Here is a 20,652-nt window from a genome sequence, read left to right as displayed (position 1 = left end):
CATCTGAGCTCAGGGCTCGGCATTGTGGACGATGCGAAGCAATGCCAGCATCAGTTCTGGAGGCACGTACAAGCGTGGCAGTGAGTCACAGCCCAAATCAGTACGTACGGAGTCCAAGTGCAGTTTTACAATATAAGTACCCATTTCCTCTGTTCTCAGCCCAGGGCAGGTACTGTGCAAAATGCAGAGAAAGTGTGAGATCCTGAACACACCGACAACATGTTGCTGTTTCTAGGAATCACCACTTACCGTGCTTCCTCACCCCGCCTCCTCTGTAGGGGTTTCTGCAGGCTGAGGAATCCAAAGTGGCATCTCGGGATTGGACCTGTCTAGACCCAGGGTCCCATGGCCTCCTGAATGCCTCAGAGGCAACCCAAGTCCCACGTTCAAAACAGGACTCATTGTCTTTCCCACTAAACCCATTGTTCCTCCTGTGTTTCCATCTGGATAGTCAGCAAGGAGTCATGGCTCAGGATGCAGATTCAATGCAAACTCTTCTTCAAGTCTTCCTGAACTTTCTCTGAGTTCTTCACTCCTCCCTTTTACCACAGTTGAGCCTCGTACATGCTCCATTATGCATTCAGCAAGCACCCTGTGATATGATATGTGTCTGTGTGGCGGGGTCAACTTGGAGACTGAGGGCTTCCTAAGGGCGGAGACTGTGTCTTAGGTGCCTTTGTCTCCAGCACTGGGTCTCACATACAATAGATGCAATATGAACACTGAATGAGAAGTCAGGTTTGTAAAAGTGGGTTGTGTGTGGACTGGCCATTAAGGAAAAAGGAGAATAATTTACTGCCATCTAATAGAAGAGAATTAGTGACAGACTCCTCACCCCAGGGTAGAACTCCTATCTATTGGAATGTTTGGGTGGAAAACCTATTTTGTTTTGTTTTATTCTTGTTATTGTTCATCTCATTATAGGGTGGGGCAAAAGTAGGCTTATATTGAAAATAAAGGTAAGTTCGTATGGAAAAATAATACAATAATTAATTAATAACAAGAATCAACTCTACGTTTTGCATACTCACAACTGTAACCCACTTCTGCCCCTCACTGTATTTGTGTGTTTAACTACGGTAAAGTTTTTGATCCTACAAAGGCCCAGCTGGTCCTGGAATGTACATGATCCCAAAAGGTTCTCATTTCCTAATGTTCAGATTATAATTCGTATGGTAAGTTACCAATAAGGCTGTGAAATCTCATTTTCTATGGATCCTTAAAAATAGGCTTTCCACACTCTGATAGGTTGGTAGATGTTTGGCCTCACCTGAAGGAAAGGGAATGTTGGACAAGCTTTTTTGAGGAACCTATCAGATTTACATTTTGAAGGCAGTCCAGCATTAATTTTAAAATAAGTTTCCAAAGATACCTATTTGTTTTTGGATTTGTTGAAGTGTCAGCTGTGGTTCCTACCAGCTGTAACTACTGATGGGATTTTAAACCAGATTTGCAGTCATTTGCCATATTCTCCACGCTCCCGCGCTTTGGCAGCTGAGCATGTGCTGTGTTTGCAGCAACAGCCTCCTACAGCACTGTGGACGTAAGAGTCTATTATTTCCCTACATAGGCTTCTTGACTCTCTGCTCCTTCTTAACACTGCTCAGTGTTTGAGACAGGGGTACACCACCTCCTCATGTCAGCTCCCAAGCAGAGCCTGGGGTAGGGACTTGTGTGAGACTGAGTTTCACCATCACTACTGGGGAGGCACCAAGAGTGGATGACCCTCTGGGGAATTTTTGTTTATGTGCACCTTTCATGTCTGCAGGTCCCAGTCAGCATCCCTGCTGAGCTAGGATAGGGAAAAAATCAAAGGGAGCCCTTCAACTCTAACATCCCTCCCCCCGGGAGAGACAAGCCAACAGTTCAGGTGAGGAGAGGGAGTGGACCTGAATTCAGGATGCTGTCCCCCTCCTTTTTGTTTTTTAATTGAACTTTCTTTTTTAAAAACAGTGGTAAAATTCACATTCACATACATAAAATTTACTATTAGAGTATACAATTCAGTGGCATTTACCACATTCACAGTGTTGTGGAACCATCACCACCGTCTAGTTCTAGAACACAGTTCATCTCCCCAAGAGGAAAGTGCGTCTGCTTGAAGCAGTCTCTCCCCTTCCCCTCCCCCACACCCACACCCGACAGCCCCGACAACCTCTATTCTGCTTTCTGTCTCTACATTTATATGGACATTTACATCTACATTAATAGGACATTTATATGGACATGTCCTAGTCTGGACATGGCATATAATGGAATCATGCAACACATAGCCTTTTTGCTTTGGCGGCTTCCACTTAGCGTAATGTTTTCAAGGTTCACCCACGTGTAGCATATATCAGTACCTCATTCCTTTTCATGCACATTTGGTTTTTCTATTGATAGACATTTAGGCTGTTTCCATCTTTTTTTTTTAGGCTATCTGGATGCTGCTTCAGATCTTGGTGTACTAGTATCTGTTTGGGTCTGTTTATAATTGTTTTGGGTGTGTGCCTGGGCGTGGAACCCCCGGCTGACACAGTGACTCCACGTGGACCTTACTAAAGAACAGTGGCTGCACCACTTCACAGCCCCGCCAGCAACGTGCTAGCGCTCCAATTACTCCACATCCACCCAATGTTTGTTATTTTCCGCTTTGGTTTCTTTTTTCTTATAGCCATCCTAGTAGATGTTAGATGCTGTCTCTTCAATTTGCATTTTCTGAATGACTGACGAGCAGGATATGAAAACAAACCTGCACCTGGTATGCTAAGTGCTGTGATGAAACTGTACAGTGCCAAAGACAAAGACAATTATAAAAGTGTCCAGAAGAAAAAACAGATTCACCTGTCCTCTACATGAGTAGACAATGCAAAGTAAACAAGAGAGGAGAAAGGAAGGAGGAGCAAAGCAAAAATATGATAAACTGGAAGCATAAACTAAATTATTCCATTTAGACATATTTTAAAACATAATTATATATTAATGTGAATGCATACTTCTATGTAGAACAAAAGTGTGAAATATGAACAAAAGATGATTCCTAACTTTATCACAGTAGAAGAGAGAAGAGTGGAATCAGAGGGGAGTCTAAGGGGACTTTATATTTGATATTTCATTATTTTGTTAAAATCTGAAGTAGTTCTGCCCTGATTGGGTAGCTCAGTTGGTTAGAACATTGTTCTGATATGCCAGGGTTGCGAGTTCAATCCCTGGTCAGAACACATTCAAGAATCACCCAATGAATGCATAAGTAAATGGAACAATAAATCGATGTCTCTCTCCTCCCCCCTCCCTCTCCCTCTTCCTTCCTCTCTCTCTCAAGTCATTAAATAAAAAATAATAATAATCTGAAGTAGCTCTCCCAACCAGGCCCACTCGTGACATTTGCAGGGCCTGGTGCACCAGTAGAAAGCAAACACTATGTCCAAGTATGTGCACGTTATAAATTAACCAACAGGTACCTGTGCACCTTGATGGATATACCTTCATAAAGATGGCAGTGCTTGGTGAGTCCCACATTCTTTGAAGGTCTGAGCCAGAAAGCGGTGACACGGGGAAGAGCCAGCTGTCTTGTGCATTTCAAACCTCCCTTGTCAATCCCGGCTCTGTCCTGCACTGGGCAGGGGCATGTGCACATGCATGCGGACATCTCAGTCCGTACACCTCATGCAGGAAGCCACCCCTTGGCCCCTTACATAGGCCTAGGAGTGTGGACACTGGCTATAAGGCCTACTTTCGGAGAATGGAGCTAGCAGAGGTCAGGTTAGCCATGGATGCCAGTTTGGAGGTCACTGAGCAGAGACTTCTAAGGTCCCAAATACCTGGGGTTGGGGGACAGACATGGGCTCTGGGTAGACCAATCTGCTTGACCCCATGGACCCCTCACCACATGGGAGGTCGGGCTGCAGGATGGAGTGGGTCCCTCTGAAGCATGGGGCCTAAGGGTTGTGATGTCGTTTGCTAAAGCCAAGTGGGCAGGGCACACTCACTGTACTGGTTTCTGACTGTTTCTGTGTGTTTGGAATATTTCATTATTAAAAAAATAAAAAGAGACAGCAAAGCATACACCTTCCATGAGGGAACTGGGAATATCTGCCTAGCCCAGAGGCAGGGGAAAGAGCACTGCCAGCAAAGTGCCCTCTGACCTTTTGCTTCGAAACAGCCGAGTCTCTGTTTTCTCACCTGCCCAGTGAGAGAGCAAGATGTGGGATTTCAAAGGCACCTCCTACTAATTTGGTTCTGTGAAGTCTCAGAAGCCCCATCACTAGAAGGAGCTCCTGAATCTGAAATGTTGGGGGGACCAGGGATGGCCAGGGCAGAGGATGGGCCTGGTGGCAGAGCCTAGCCCCGCATCTGTCCCCCAGGTTTCTGGGAAGACAGTGCCTCGTCAACCAGGAAGGCTGGGAAGGATGCCCCGGGAACCTGCAGTCCAGCCCACAGGGAGCAATTCTACACACAGTGCCTTCCAGGGTGAGGCAGGAAGGATGGCCCTTCAGGGTATTCCTGAAGTCCTGAAGCCAGCCATCACAGGGCGCTGCAGGTGGTCAGGCGACAATGGACACACAGAGGGACGTCGTACTCACAGCCCCCTCCCCCCATGCATCTGCTCAGCCCCGCAGTCCAGGACAGTTGCTCAGCAGGGCCCAGTGAGATTGATTTGACTGTGGGGGAAAAGACATGAGAGGGAAGGGGAAGACAGCATGAAGGGATAGGAAAAGTGGTTTTTTCTCATAAGCCATCAGACACTTTGCCCAGCTCAGCTAGCTCAGGCTCCCCCTTAATTGGTGATGCAGCAAACATTGCCCTTTCAACCAAGAGAACCAGAAAGTGCTCTCTTCTGGAAACCCAAGCACAAAATGAGCTTCAGCTCATGGAACTGTTGAGAATACCCAGGGTCCTGCTCCTCTTTCAAAGGACCTTGGGGGAGTTGTGAAGCGGACTGTGGCCAGGGAGTAGGGGAGGTGCCTTGGATCCCAAGCAACTGCAGCTCCTTAAACAACCCTCACCTGCCCACAAACAGCAGATTGGGGGTGTATTTGCTGCCATTAAAGTACCGTAGATGGGTTGCTTAAACAAAAGAAAGTTATTGTCTCATAGTTCTAGAGGCTATAAGTCCAAGATCAAGATGTTGTCAGGGTTGGTTCCTCCTGAGACCTCGCTCCTTAGCGTGTAGATGTCCATCTTCTTCCATTGTCTTCACATGCTCGTTCCTCTGCGTGTGTCTGCGTCCTGGTCCCCTTTCCTCATGAGGACACCAGTCATAACTGGATTCAGGCCTATCCTAATGACCTCATTTTAACGCAATCACCTCTTTAAAGATTCTGTCTTTTAATACAGTCACATTCTGAGGTACTAGGGGTTAGGATTTTAACACATGAATGTGGGTGGGAGGGACACAGTTCACCCTGTAACAGAGGGCGCTGGCAAACTCCCGTACACCAGAAATCTCACTGGGAGCACGCAGAGTGGCATCCTGATGGCGAGAAATCAAAGCACTTTGTTTACCTGGACAATTTTCAAGCACACACCGCAGTTTGTAGGAATGAAGACAGCTGTCCTCCAGGATAGCTCCATATCTGTTCACAGCTGTGGCAACCTTAGAGGAAATAATTTCAGGAAAGGCAGGAAGAGCTCCTAATCCTTGTGTTTTCAAAGAAAACTCACCTTGATTTTTATTGTGGTTCAGAACAAACATCGGGTTCTGTGGAGAGAAGCCTGACTCTTCCTGGGGTCCTGAGGTGCCTGGGCGAGGCTCTGGCCCTGGTACGGGTAACTGGCTTGAGGAAAGGCGGCTGCAGGTGGGGTTGAGGCTTTTAAGACATTTACCATAGAAACAGATCACTCCTTCAAGAGTGTTCTGGGAAGCCAAGGATTTGCCTGGTATGAAAGGGCACTTGTAGTGCACTTCCATTAAGAGGAAGGCAGAGTTGAGAGGCGTTGTGTACAGGACGGGCCGAACACAGAGCGCCTTTTAGAAGCGAGAGCCATGCCCTCCAAGTGCCGAGATAGCATCTACAGTCAACAGCAGGCCTGCTTGCGAAACTGGAGATTTTTCTTGACGTGGGGAAGGAAGCTTTTTCTCCCTGTCTGTTTTATTTTACAACCTGAAGTCATGCAGTGAGTACCTTTGAGACGTGTCCTTGTGAGTTAGAGACTGACCGCATTTGATTTACCTGCAGGATGAATGAGCGAGACCGCCTGTTAAAGAGGCTCAGCAGGAAGACGCCCCCCACTCTCTTCCGCGGGGGTTCCCTCCAGCAGAGTGTTCCACGTAAGTAGTCACGCCAGCCCACTCAGGCTGCGAGACCCAGCCCACGCAGGAGCGCGGGCAGCTTAATGAAGGCCTGGATGTTGTTAATGGGGACGGAGACAGCTGCCAAGCTGGAGCCCCACGTTTGGAAGTGAAATTCATATGTTTGGCCTGAGGCAAGTACAGCTTGAGTATGGGTAGTTCCCTGGGACCCGCTCAAATGCCTGAACGACAAGATCCTTAAACTCAAAATCCTGATGTGGTTAAGATCCTCTGTCAGCCTCCCAACGGCATTATTTCTAAGGTCGAAGTGATATTACTTTTAAATTGTTTCCCCAAAGATAGCAATATGCAGGGTTTTATTTAATATTAGTATATTAATTAAAACAATGCCAGTCACTGGTAAAAAAAAAAAAAAAAAAAATCTCGATGCTTTTCTCAGGAAGGCTGCCTGGTGTCCAGCACCAGTGTCCCCACTCTGAACGCTAAAGCCCCAGCCTGGTTTCTGCTGAGGGGGCCTGACCTGAGCAGCGGGTCTGGGGATGCTCCAGAACCCAGAGCAGCAGGGAGGGGAGGCCATGAAGGGCAGATGGGGTGCCGGCACTCATGAGGATGCTGGGGGCTTACTTGAGCAATCCAGCCACTCCACTCTCAGCTGAGTGGTGTCATTAGAAGTGCAAGTTCGATTCACGCCAGGGCCTATAGGCCCATCGCCCCCTGCCTCCCTGAACCCCACGTCTCACTCCAGCCCGCACTCCCTCTCTTACACATGTACATGTCATCTCTTCAGCCCTTGCCCCCATTCCTGCTTCCCTTTCTAACCCTGAGGAGGTGAGAAAGAAACAACTGGTAGACCAAGAGCAGTTTAGAGAAAATAATCATTGTATCCATAGAACCTATGTCAAGTTTAATTGAGCTCCACCTATCAGCAGATCTTTGCAGACTTTCTCAATGGAGAGCTTTCCTCCCTTTCCCACTGGAACAGCAGCATGAAAGAAAGGGGACTGAGGCCAGCTCCATTTGGGGCCTCACTTGTTTGGTGTGTCCTTTAATGTTCCATGTCCCCAGGAGGTGGGTGGTGTCAGCCTCAAGAGTACCTGGCAGAGGCTCAGGTCAGTACAGTAACTGGCCTGGCATGGTCCAGCAATTGTGATCACAATCGTGGTGTCTGTGATCCAAGAGACAGGTCAAGTCAGGAGTGTTGCTGGGGAAGACCGAGGAGTGCGGCGTGGGAGGCCAGCCTCTGGGGCTGAGCTGCCTGGCCTCCTGCCCTGGCTTGGCCACCTTTTTGTGATCTCAGGCAAGTTAACCTCTCTATTTCCATGTTTGTAGAATGGAGATGATATCAAAACTCACTTGGAGTTGTTGGGAGGATTAAGTGAGATCGTAAAGAGCCTAGAATAATGCCTGACAATACAGAGTCCAATAAATGTTAGGTATTAGCTATGTATTTTTTCTGCCACTAGTTGAGTCACTTTGGGTAACTTAATATTTCTCTAAATTTTTGTTTTATCCTCTGGGGGAAAAGTAGAATTATAATAATAATAAGCTTCCTTAGTCTGTGCGAGGCTTCACGATGATGTACATACCAGACACAAGGAAAACGCACACTGGTTTCTAAACTGCCCCTTCGTGCCAGGGAGCCATGCTGCTTCTCTAACGCGTGTTTCACAGTAACCACGGAAAGAGCACATGCAATGTGTTATGTGTGCAGTTGACCCTGACCAAGGGAGGCGTTAGGGACGCTGACCTCAGTTCAAAATTTGCATGTCCCCCAAAACTTATGGCCTATTGGTGACCAGAAGCCTTACTGGTAGCATACATAGTTGATTAGCACATATTTTACATATTATATGTATTAGACGCTGTATTCTTAGATAGTAAGCTAGAGAAAAGAAAACATTATTAACTAAGTCATAAAGAAGAGAAAATACATTTACAGTATTTACTGAAAAACTTGCATATAAATGGACCCACACGGTTCGAACCTATGTTGTTCAAGAGGCGACCGTATAGATTAAAGACCAAGTGGAAGAGTCATAAAAAGTCTTAAAACAACTACTAAATGTTTTGCTTAAATCCCAACATTTTGAAGGACAAAAAATTCTAATGAACAAGTATACGAAATCAAAGAGCTTCTAAAAATCACACTACATTTTAAAAACACCCAGAAATGAGTAGCAGGAACTTGGTTGACAATAGACTGTCCCCGTCAATGACAACTAGAGGAGGTGGCTCATCCAGCAACTCGCGTGGCTCCTGGTGGGTGAGATGTCCTTGGCGGCTGCCCTGGGCCCTCTGCTGTCGTGGGCCTCAGTCTTCCCAGGAAACTGGAAAGATACTCCAATCTTGGAAGTACTTGTAGTTTCTTATGAGCCACCAACATGGTATGTGTAAGGGAGGTCAGAGTGTCCTGCATGGTCTAATGCCCCTGTCATCCCACAGTATTCCCCATTTCTCCTGCTATTAGGAATATGTTTCCAGACAGGAAACTGCTACTTTCATTAAGATGTTATAAGAGCTCAGATTCAAAAGAATACTACTGAAGGGGAGTTTTATTCCATAATAATGGGGGGGACGACATGATACTATAGACATCACCAAAAGTTCTACAAGGACTAGTCAAAATAACTAAGAAATTCACCCACTGCTTTATCTCCTTTCACCTGCCCCATTTTGTTCCCAGATTCTGGCTGTGGCTGAGCACTTAGGAGGCAGACACATTAGAAGGCCAGCCAGGGAGAGTTCAAGCTGGGCGCTTTCTCCAGGCCCCATCAGTACTTCGTGGCTGTCAGGACTTCCTGAAAGAGGAGTGGAAGTGGGAAATGCTTAAGAGCCCGAAGTTTCCTCTGTGAGGCCCCTGTTTGGATACCAATGGCAGTTAAACATTCATCAGGCGGAAGCTGGTGAACTGATGCTGTGTCTCTGACTGGCTGAAGGGTACAGGCCCCACTTGGGGCTCACCAATGCCCTTGTCCCACTAAAACTTCTTCCATTATTATTCTAACCCCCACCAGGATATTTTTTGTGAGCCAGGGGCATACCTCCACTCCTAGGATAATCCTATCGGGCCATCCTTTTATTCTTGAATTACAAAGTCCACTGTCAGTCTCAGTTGAGGTTCAGAAAGTCTCAGTGTAGAACATTTTGGAAACATGATGGTAGATACAACGGACAGGAATTGGCAGAGAAACAACTCAGCAGTGACCTCGGGGAGCTCTGCTTGCCCAGAGGGAAGAGATTCACTGTTGGACCCGGAGCCTCTCTCTGCCATCTCTGCTGCTGGAGAGTGAGGGGCTGAGCAATCAATCCCACCAGAAGGCCCTGGGCCAGTGAGGCAGATAGACACTGAGGGCGCCGTCCCACTACAAGCAGAAGAATCCACTGCAGCTGGTTTCCCGGTAGGCACAGGCAGAAACGAATGAAAGACAGGAGAACTAAAGGGGAATGGACAACTCCAAATGCTGAAATGCCTTTCCCAAAAGGACACTCCAAAACAATGTTTCCGTCTCAACAGGTTCCTTTTATTCCCTCCCCTCCACCCCTTACTTCCCCCCACCCCACCCCCCAAAAAACACATCCAAAAGATAGTAGCAATTGTTCTGCTGGGACTGATTGTTGAGACAGGCGCCTTTCTTTTAGAGGACTCCCCCACTGTTGCCTAGTGTGAGTTAGCCCTGAACAAAGGCAAGGGTTCTGTGGCCTGGGAACAGCTAGCCAGGACCACACCAGTGCCCACATGGAGGCCCAGAGCTGAGAAGCTGGACCTCACCTGGTCCAGGCCATTTTTTTGGTTTTTGGTTTTTGGCTTTTTTATAGAAAAGTAAACCAAGGAGACCTAGAGAGCTTACAGAGCCCATGGTCCCATGGCTGAGTTACTGCCAAGCAGGGATTAGAACCAGCCCTTCTTGCCCCCAGTGCCTCTGCCATAGACACCCAGATCCGTGATGAAAGCAGAGCAGGTTGGGAAAGCTGACTTCAGGGTGGAAGGCTCAGGAGTCAACCCTGCCCCAGAATCGTTCACGAAGAACACTTACAAAGTGTTCCCGTTGCCTGGGACCAGAGCCGTTTCTGTCCAGGCCATAAGCATCCTCTGGGGGTGCCACAGAGCTGTGACAGGACTGTCACTGCAGCACTCAGGAGGTCCAGACACAGCTGCTGTGGGGCCCCACCCAGAAACAGGAGGCATTCACAAGAACGAAGACTGCTCAAGTTGACCACAGTTCGCAGTCTTGTCGCCAGGAGAGACAGTGTTATTTGCTGGATTTTCCTTTGCCACATCCCAAGGAAAGGCGTCTCTTCTAGGATTGCAGTGAAGATGCTGCACAAAGAGCACTTGTGCTGGGACAGGCTGGTAGCCCAGCACAGGAGGGAGGGGACAGGGGGAGGGAGGGAGGGAGCAGGGGAGAAGCCACCCCTCAGAGCTGGGCATCATGGAGGATTCCTTGGACCTGTTTATTTCTGATCAAGCAACTCGGGAGAATCTACAAGCTATCAGAGAAACAGGATCAGAGGAGTGTTTCCTCTTCAGATTCTCTGCAGCCTCTAAGGCAGTGAGACTGAAAGCAAAGCTTCCTTGTGTGGAAATCCATCGTGAGGAAGTCAAGTGTGCTGGGCCCAGGGCCCCCTCTCCAGGCTTGCTTCTGCCTTTCTGCTCCAGACATACCTGCTCAGTGCCCAGCTAGGTGGGGCGCACGGTGGCCCCGGGGCGGCTGCTTTCCCTGGCTACCATGCAGGGTGGGATTTTGGGGTTTGTGGGTTTGATTTCGTTAGTGATGTAGTCAGCGAGCAGACAAGAGTTCCCTGTGGGAGATTGCTCTCGGTTCTGGGTCAGGCTGGCTGGCTTGTTCTGTTTTCACACAACCCCACCCCCAGCTGCTTGGCCATGTCCTCAGTCGGCCCCAGCCCACCTCTGGAGACCAGCTCTGGCCTCCTGGGTGGCCCTTCTGAGCCCTTGGGTTTTCTCAGAAGGAGGCTGAAAGGCATGAACTGGGAAGCCAGCCCAGGAACAGGAGCTCTGAGTTTTACAGGCATCCACAGAGTGAGAAGTCACCTGAGACTCTTCTGAATTCTCTTCTTCTCCGTCCCCTCAAAGACTCTTACACACTGTTATTGTATGTCTTTATCCTCCATAAACTCTTTTTTTTTAAAGCCAGAGGTCTGAGTAAAATAATTAACAATCCAGGAGATGATCCATGGACAGAATTTCTGATTTCTTTTTCTCCTTTAAAGACTATGACAGTGAACTAGTGGCTCTCAATTAGTCACAAGTATGCATAGGCAGGGTCACCACTGTCGGCCTTTTCACTGTGTTGTCTTTGGTCAGAATGTCTCATCCAGGAGGGTTAGCCAACAGAGAGGGCATCTGGTGAGTGTCCCATCTGTGGGAAGAACCAGTTAGGAAGGAAAGCCCCACTTTGGGCTCACTGAAGCTAACCCTTTTCAGAACTGGTGATGCAGTAGAATGTGGGCCCTGCAGAAACACTGCCTGGGTCTGGCTCCAAATTCTGCCACTCACTATGTCTGGACTTTGGGCAGATCATGAAATCACCCCATGCCTCAGTTTTCCCATCTGTTAAATGGGAAATATACTAGCACATGTCTCATAGGGCTGTTGAGGGGAATAAATGAGGTATTTGTGCACAGTACATAGGACAGTACCTGATACACAGAGCATTTAATAATCGTTGGCTGTTGCTATTACTACTACTACTACTGCAGCTGGTTGTAAGAACCAGTCTTCTTGTGGCCACAGGGCCAATCACTGAATTCCTCTTGATTTTATCTTGTGATCTTTTTCTTTGTTTACACAAAAATAAACCCACAGTAATTTCTTATTACCAGCCCAAATCAGCCCAATTTAAAAACAGGAACTCTCCAAGCATCACGTGCCCCTTGCCATCGTTCACTATTAGCGTGTGCATGTTTTCCCAGCACGTTCACAGCTTCACAAATTACCCAGCCAGCCTGCAGCTTCAGGCACGCTGGGATGTTTCCGGAGCCAAACAACTTGATTGGTGGTGGGAAAGTGCAGACATGGACCAGTGTGACCCACTGTTTATGCTTCCCAGGCTGAACTCAGCTGCAGCCCCCTAAATGAGAGGCCGCCCCACAGAGCCTTTCCCATCCCAGCATCAGCAGCCAGAACCCCTGGGACACGGCCCACCGGGCTGTGTCCTGCCATCACACCCACCCTGCCCACGCTCCCCGACTGGGTCACAGGCTTCCCGTCTCCAATTCCCCCACCGGCCCAATGCTGACGAGGCTAATGTGTGGAAGTTCAGAGGCAGGCTCCCCACAAACAGCTTCTTCCAAACCTAGTGCACTCCCCTAATTCTGCTCTTAACCACGACCTCCTCTGTGCTTCTTTCAGATGGGTACGCCTTCTCTCAAGAAGAGCATGGAGCTGTTACTCAGGAAGAAATTGTTCGTGCTTATGACACCACCAAAAAGAAATCGAGGCAGAAATAAGAGTCGAGTTTTCCTGATTGATTTTAGGAAACAGATGCGATTTGTTGTACCCATTATGAACATGTCTTTGTCAGAAGAGACTGGTGTCAGCAGCCAAAACATGGGAAAACACATTTCTGTGGCCTTAGCCAACCAGTTTGTTAGTTATATATTCCCGCGCAAACCTGGGGTTTGTACCGCAGGGGAAGCCATTTCTCCCTCCCAGTTTGTCTGCAGTGCTTGGCCTAATCTTTGTTTACCTTGTTATGAAGCATTCAACTGTGCTCTGTGAAGTGTGAAATTAAAAACATTATGTTACACCGATATTTAAACATCAGTACAAGTTGTTCTGGGAGCAAAGATAAAAGGGTTTTATGTTGCGTGAGAAACCCACCTTGTGACAGGGGAGCTGGGACACCCTTGCTTCCTGTTTTGTTACCTCACAGATTAAGTCCACGGGGCAGCATGTAAACTTTACTTTAGGCGAGTTCCGTCTTGCTTTGTTTTCTATTTTGTTTGTATGAAGTTGGCATAAACTTCTTGATTGCAGTGAAATCACAAATATGTGTATCTGGGTGGGAAACCTGAGAATGTTGATTTGAACCCCTTTGCCACATTCCCAGTGGGGCAAACCATCGATGTCCAACAGCATACCTGTACCTTCCTAGGTGCCTTCCAACCCAGCCCTCCCATGCACCCAAGTTGCTCGTCCCAGACAGGCATGGCTGGCCACCGCGCTCAGTGCATGGCCACTGGTGGGCAACAGTCTGAGTCCACACACTTTCTACCACAGATCCAGATACATATGCAAGAAACCCCTTCTTCCACTACCCTTTTCCGCATATATTCTACATGTGTATCTGCCTCTTTGTGGTGAGGGAAGCCTGTGGGTCAGGGTAGGGGCGGAGACCAGCTCTGGTCAGGCTCTCAGTATCACTTCCCAGCTTCCAGACCACTGGGCCTCTGGCATCCGCCTAACTTTGAACCCACACTTGTCTTCTTGGGAATTGAGGGCACATTTTGGATTTTCTCTGTTGGAAAATGAATGAATTTAGAGCACGTCTCCCCAGCGAAGGAATATACCTATTACTCTGTAGCTCTAGAACCAGAAAGGATGTGCAAACCCAGATGAGAGAGTAAGGGCCTCTGGGTGTGGGGAAGAAGGATGACCACGGAAGGAGAAAGCCCAAACCAAGGACACAGACGCAGGGAGGAGGACATAGGAGACATTTCCCACCAAATCTGAGTAGAAACTCTAAATCAAGCCCTGAAGCCCAGACAATTGTCCTGATCAGCCTAATATGTCCAGGAGGTTAAACAAGATGTTGACAGGCAGTTTTAATTGCAAAGAATTCAAAATATTTCAACACCTTTTTTATATCAAGAGGTTTCCTTCCTTATTCAGTCAGTGTTAGATGCAGGCACTGCTCACAGTAGGAAGCACCCTGAGTGTAAAATGAGGAAGGGACATAATTGACTTTCCAAACTGCAGAGCCTCTTGTTCTAAATTTGGACAGAACCTCGATGCCTTCGGGCAGCAATGTGAGCACCTGGAGCCCTTAATAAACGACCAGCCTGGAGGCACGTTCTCTCCTCTCGGCTTTGGTTGCCAAACCAGATTTTTGGATAGCTTAACATAAATACTTCTGGGCAGCTGTTGCTGGTTGCAGTGGCACAGTTCCTCTGGGAATGGCTGGGCTAAATTAGGAAACAGAACAATAGTGCACTTTGCTTCCTAGCCCTTTATTTTTAGAACATCTACAACTTACGAGGCATTGAAATAATTTAGAGTATGATTTGCATTGACTAAGAAAACTAATCCCTGCCCTCCATTCAAGATGGCAGTGTAAACAGATGTGGCTCTCCTCTTCACACAACCACATCAAAATTACAACTAAAATATAGAACAACCATCACTCAGAACCATCAGAAATTGAGTTGAATGAAATTCTGACAACTATGGAATTAAACAAACCACATCCATCCAGACTGAGCCAGCAAACTGATGTCATATTTGAGACTCCATCAACCTGGCTAATACTATTTGACCCACCTTGGAGATCCCCAGAGATTCTGCCATACCCAATTTATGGCCCCACCCAACTTACAGGCCTACCCAAGCTGCTTTTCCATGTGAATAGCTGGTCTTGGCTCATGCTTAACAACTTCCTAAATCCTCTCAAACAAGCAACAGCTGGCCTCAGTGAGCCCTAGGCCCAGCATTAGCAGTAGCCAGCCTAGATTCACAGCTTGGCTTTACCTGGGAATCTCCAAGTTCAGCACAAGTAGCAGCTATCACAGATTACTTTGTATCTCAGGCAGGGTGGCCCTGGGCAAAACACAGGTGGGGGTTGACCTTAGCCTGGACCACCCAGGAAACCCCAGGGCCAGCACACCCAGTAGACAGCTACAGACCACATCGGAGCACCACTACCCTGCCCCTGCGCAGCTGATCCTCCATTGAGGGCAGAGGTTGGTGGTCAGTGGTCACAGGCAATCCTTGTAGCCGGTTGTCCTGGGTTAATCCCTCCCATTGGTCTGCCAGCAGCAACCAAAACTCAATTACAAGAGGAGGGTGCACTCAGTTCACATGCAAGGTGCACCTTGAGTACTCAGCTTGGTGATAGGGGAGGCTGTACCACTGGACCCTAAAGGACACTTACTACATTAGTCCACTCAACCAACACAGCGAGTCATAGAAGCTCTACCTAATACATAGAAACAAACACAAGAAGGCTGCCAAAATGAGGAGACAAAAAAAAACATGGCCCAAATGAAAGAACAGATCAAAACTCCAGAAATAGAGCTGCATGAAATGGAGAGAAGCAATCTATCAGATGCAGAGTTCAAAACACTGCTTATAAGGATGCTCCAGGAACTTAGTGAGGACCTCAACAGCATAGAAAAGATCCAGTCAGAAACAAAGGATTCCCTAATTGAAATAAAGAACAATTTACAGGGAAACAACAGTAGAGTGGATGAAACCTAGAATCAAGTCACTGATTTGGAATATAAGGAAGCAAGAAATGACCAATCAGAACAACAAGAAGGAAAAATAATTCAAAAAAACAAGGATAGTATAAGCAGCCTCTGGGATATGTTCCCACATTCGCATCATGGGGTGCAACAAGGAGAAGAGAAAGAGCAAGAAATTGGAAATCTATCTGAAAAAATACTGAAAGAAAACTTCCCTAATTTGGTGAAGGAAATACACATGCAAATCCAGGAAGCACAGAGAGTTCCAAACAAGATGGATGCAAAGAGGCCCACTGCAAGACACATCATAATTAAATGTCAAAGGTTAAAGATAAAGAAAGAATCTTAAAAGCAGCAAAAGAAAAGCAGCTAGTTACCTGCAGGGTAGTTCCCATAAGACTATCAGCTAATTTCTCCAAAGAAATTTTGCAGGCTAGAAGGACTGGCAAGAAATATTCAAAGTCATGAAAAGCAGGGACCTATAGCCAAGATTGCACCCAGCAAAGCTATCATTTAGAATCGAAGAGCATATAAAGACCTTCCCAGACAAGAAAAAACTAAAAGAGTTCATCATCACTCAACCATTATTATATGCAATGTTAAAGGGACTTATGTAAGAAAAAGAAGGTCAAAACTATGAACAATAAAATGACAAAAAATTATAACTCTAGCAACAATTGAATCTTAAAAAAAAAAAAAACTAAGGAAACAAGGAGAACAGAGACAGAATCATGTATACCGAGAGCGTTTTGATGGTTGCCAGATAGGAGGGATGTGTGGGGAAATGGGTGGAGAGGTGAGGGGATTAAGAAGTACAAATAGATAGTTACAGAATAGCCTTGGGGATGTAAAGTACAGTATAGGAAATGGAGTAGCCAAAGAATTTATATGCATGACCGATGGACATGAACAATGGTGGGGGAATTGCCTGAGGGAGCAAGGGGTGATGGGTGGAAGGGGGGCGAAGGGAGAAAAATCAGGACAACTGTAATCACATAATCAATAAAATACAATTTTAAAAAAGAAAACTAATCACTCACTTAAGAGGTGACTAGGATCCAGGGCTTGTCGGGGAGCAGGACAAAGCAATTAACAGTTGCCACTTTTTCTTCCCCAAGGTGATGAAACATTTAAATGCTATAGCACCCAGCAAGATGAATCATTGAAGGACTATCATGCTGAAATTACAGGAAAAAATGTCTAATAACTAACACAAATCAAGGTGTGTCTTCATTGAACACCTGGAAAGATGATGGTTTAAATACAGAGGAGGATTGAAAATGAGAATTGAATGTGCATTAGACATCTTGACTATTTGGTTTCTTTTGGAACTAAGCCTACTTGGAAAGAGGGAACTCAAACTCAATTCTTTGTCAAACATTTAGCTCTTTCTTGAACTTGAAACCTTCTGAATCAGATTTGTGAATTTTAGTGTGTACATGTGTTTTTGGGGGGCTTTCCGTTTTTTATTTTATTTTTTACATTAAAATACAGTTCAGATTTTTGACATTTAAGTATATTTTCCAATTTTCTGGAGAAGTACTCTAAACAGTTTTTGCAATAATGAAATACGCACACAGAAGATAGTAGATGTGATGCCTTCCTATTTATTCTCCCATGCAATTAAACTATCTTGTAGCCAAATGACTAAATTGGGTTTCTAGGAGGAGCAGCTGTCACTACGTATGATGTAGAATATTTAGACAGAGCCAACTCAGGGGCTGTGACATTTGTCCTGTCTTTAAATTGAGGTCAGTGTCATACACAACCCCTCCCCAGGGAGCAGGGTGGACTGGACTAAGTTTCATACTCTGGCTGTCAGCTCAGTGAAAATGCCACATGGGACTTGTCACGCTGCCACATGATAAGTGACACAGAGCCTGGCAGGTCATACTCAGTCAACACAACAGCGCCTGCCTCTGGATTGGGCTCAAGTGGCAGCATCCACCAGGCTCAGCTCTGGTCTAGTGTTGCACATGGGCAGACTGCCAGCTCTAGTGTGAGTCTATGTCCCACTTTGCTGACTCTGCAGAAGGAGACCAGCCACTCAGAGCACTTGGTCCTGAGTTCAGCTCCACGTCAGCATAGGCAGGCAAGGGAGGCTATGGAAAGTGCACACTAAAAAGGGAGGAGAAGAGAGCAGAATATACCAACCATTTCTGCTTCGCTGCCTGCATTAGCACCACATTGCTGATCAGAATGGGCTTTGTAACAACAAGGGGGATATAGCTGAAAGGGTCTCTCTTGTCTCTAGGCAGAATATTCTGGGCTTCCTGACCAGCGATTCCTTCTCCCATCTCCCACACACATGCATACGTGTGACAACATTTTCTGGATCAGTACAGCATATAGGGCCTGTGCTTTGGAGAACGGAGATACTGTTTCTTTAACACTCACAGATTAATATCCTAAAACGTGAGCCTGGGTTTCAGCAGAGCAAGACTGAGAACTGTGTTGACATTTTCTTTTCCTTGACAAGGCATCAGGTCTTGCTGTAGGGAGCTGGCAGTGAAAATCAGTACTAACTTGTCAAGAAGCAGTGAATAATGAAAAAAAAGCGAGTGTAGGTAACTAACATCTGAAAATGCATATGGACACATGTATTACAGGCTTTAAGGTTGAATATTTTTAAAATAAAGCTATACCCTATAATCTCCATTTGTTATAACAATGACCCTTTATCTTATTTTTTGAACCATAAGGAATGGAACTTTCTATCATATTCTTCTTCCTAGGGATTTATGTCTTAGACCATAAGTTGAATGAACTGTTCGCAAAACTCTGCCCTAGGACAAGGTTGTCTTTAGTTTTGAACATGTGAAAAAACTGCACACGTTTTAGCCAGGGTTTGAATTACTGCCCAGGGTCATTGTCCCAGCATAATTCAAGGAGTGATTTAGCCTCAGCATTTGAAATGTAGCCTTCATCTCCTGGGATCCATAAAAAAAGGTGAGCAGGGAAACTGTGGTTATGGTTAAGCAGAGCCTGAAATAATGACTTAGCAAATAAAGGTCTTTATCAGGTCAAGTCAAAAGGTGGCATCCCCCATCATATTCATTAAATACTTTCTTTATGCAAGTGCTTAAATTGGCAAATACAACAGTGATGGAGATAGTGAGCACAAAGCCCCCCATCCCACCCAATAAAAGGGAGAAGTGTACACTAGTTGGCTTTGTTTCTGACTCTTCTTGGACTGAGGACAGTTGTTGTCTCAGGGCAGCCTTGGGGAAGAGTACCGAGACTCTCATTCTAGCCATTGGTCTATCTTGAAGGGCAAGAAGAACAGCTAGCAGGGTTTCCATGGGTCATGGATCCCCCGTAATGATATATCAATAAGTATTCCCAAAAGGGATGGATCTGAAATAGTTGACTTGATGTTTATACTCTTCGTGTACCTTTTTCTCAGCATCCTGAATTGTCCCATAGTACATATTTCCATTCTCTGTCACACCCACTTCATTTAATGCCAAAGCTCCTACTGGGGCTGTGTTCAAAGGTGTCTTCATTTTGGGGGTGTGAGTGAGTTGTGAATCAGGGTGCAGTCTTCAGTGGGAAGGAAAGACTGCTAAACCAATACAAATTGAAGTGGCCAGAAGCTACAAAAGAAATGGAAGGAGAAAAGAGGGGCAAGTTCACCCATTACCTTACTTACCAACCACCTAATGCATAGCTGCTGAGTCTGACAAACACCTCGGCTCCCCTGACTGAGGGGACACAAAAGAATGATTCTTTTTACACCCAGGCCGGCTCACTTTCCAATGACAATCTCTTACCCTGGTTGCCTTAGAGATATCTACTTTGCTGTTTCTCCCAGGCATCAGACCAAGAAAAACACACCAGATTAGTCCACTGGCATTTCTTCTGACCTGGCTAAAGAAAGAAAGGAGACCTGTTCGTTTTAAAAGTCAGGAACAAAGTGTCAGATGGCTTTGATTTATGACAAATCGGAAGAAGAAAGTTGAAGTAATAGCACTATCCAAATAACGCTGCCCAGGAAACTCAGGGGTCAAGAGAGCTTATCAAGAGCCTTTTACAGGCAAGCTCTTCAGTGTGGAAGAAAAAGGGTCAGGATGAGGGAGAGAGCCCAAAGATCAGGATGTGAACCCACGTCCACTGGGATTGGATTCAGTCACATTCCTTAAGGTAGCTTGGTGCAGGTGGATAAATAAACACCAATACAAAGACTACAAGACACAATCTGTCCTGTCATTGAGTATTACTCCTTCCAACAAGACTGCTGAGCAAGGAAATATACTTCAGAGTTTTCGTTAATAAAACCAATGCCGGGGCTAACACTCGTGCCCATCTTCCCTCTCCCACGTTGCCAGTGACGGCTGAACTCAAGAGCACGCAGTGCTGCCTGCCTCCTGGCTTCCCTCTGAAGCGCTGTGCGACAGCTGCAGCAGGGCCAGCAGCACGGGCGGCACGCAAGGCCAGCCGGAAGCAGCAGGGCCTGCGGCCTCAGCGGATCGCCCTCGCTGCAGGTCACTGGATCGCTGTTTGAATGCAACATTTTTGTTGCGTCTCTCTCATGCAAGCAAAGCCATGTGCTCTCCTGTCTGCTGTCACATCTGCGCTCAGATTACTTAAACATTATTTGTGACGTGGAGGTTTTAATCTGGTTATGCAGAGAGGAGCCGGGCTGCGGGGGCACGTTTAATTGGCTCCCAGCAGAGCGGGTGAGCACTTCTGTGGAGTGTAGGGTTTTGTGTTCCCTCCCTCTCAAAGAGTTACCATTTTCACGTCTTATTAATGTCCTCTGGTTGTTAAATTACAGCAGCACATTATACTGGTGCTGGGTTCCCTCCTGGAGTGAATACAAATGAAGGGCATTTACTTGTATTTTTAGAGATTTTGGAAAATGTAGTGATTTGTGGCTTTGATCAATTCTGTTGTCTGGTATATATGTCTGCACAAACCTGTTTCAAATAAATCTTTTGTTAAGGTAAATGATTGGGCCGTGTTTTACTTCGGAGTTTTTTCCCCACTAATAA

At 46.4% G+C, this 20,652-nt stretch overlaps 1 protein-coding gene across 4 annotated transcripts in view; it reads left to right on the top strand.

Moving 5' to 3' along the window:
- The window catches only part of ATP8A2 (ATPase phospholipid transporting 8A2), a 590,644-nt gene extending 570,033 nt beyond the window's left edge, over positions 1-20,611 (top strand). For all 4 annotated transcript variants that reach the window (XM_053920803.1, XM_053920801.1, XM_053920804.2 and 1 more), the window contains 2 exons: positions 6,162-6,253; positions 12,606-20,611. In XM_053920803.1, coding sequence (XP_053776778.1) covers positions 6,162-6,253; positions 12,606-12,703 — 190 coding nt within the window. In that variant the 3' untranslated portion in view covers positions 12,704-20,611. The remainder of the gene's footprint in view (positions 1-6,161; positions 6,254-12,605) is intronic.
- Positions 20,612-20,652: the final 41 nt, after the last annotated feature.

Source organism: Desmodus rotundus, chromosome 3 (genome assembly GCF_022682495.2).
Source record: "Desmodus rotundus isolate HL8 chromosome 3, HLdesRot8A.1, whole genome shotgun sequence".
Taxonomy (NCBI): Eukaryota; Metazoa; Chordata; class Mammalia; order Chiroptera; family Phyllostomidae; genus Desmodus; species Desmodus rotundus.
Note: the sequence above shows the minus strand (reverse complement) of the source record. Positions and strands in the feature narration are given on the sequence as shown.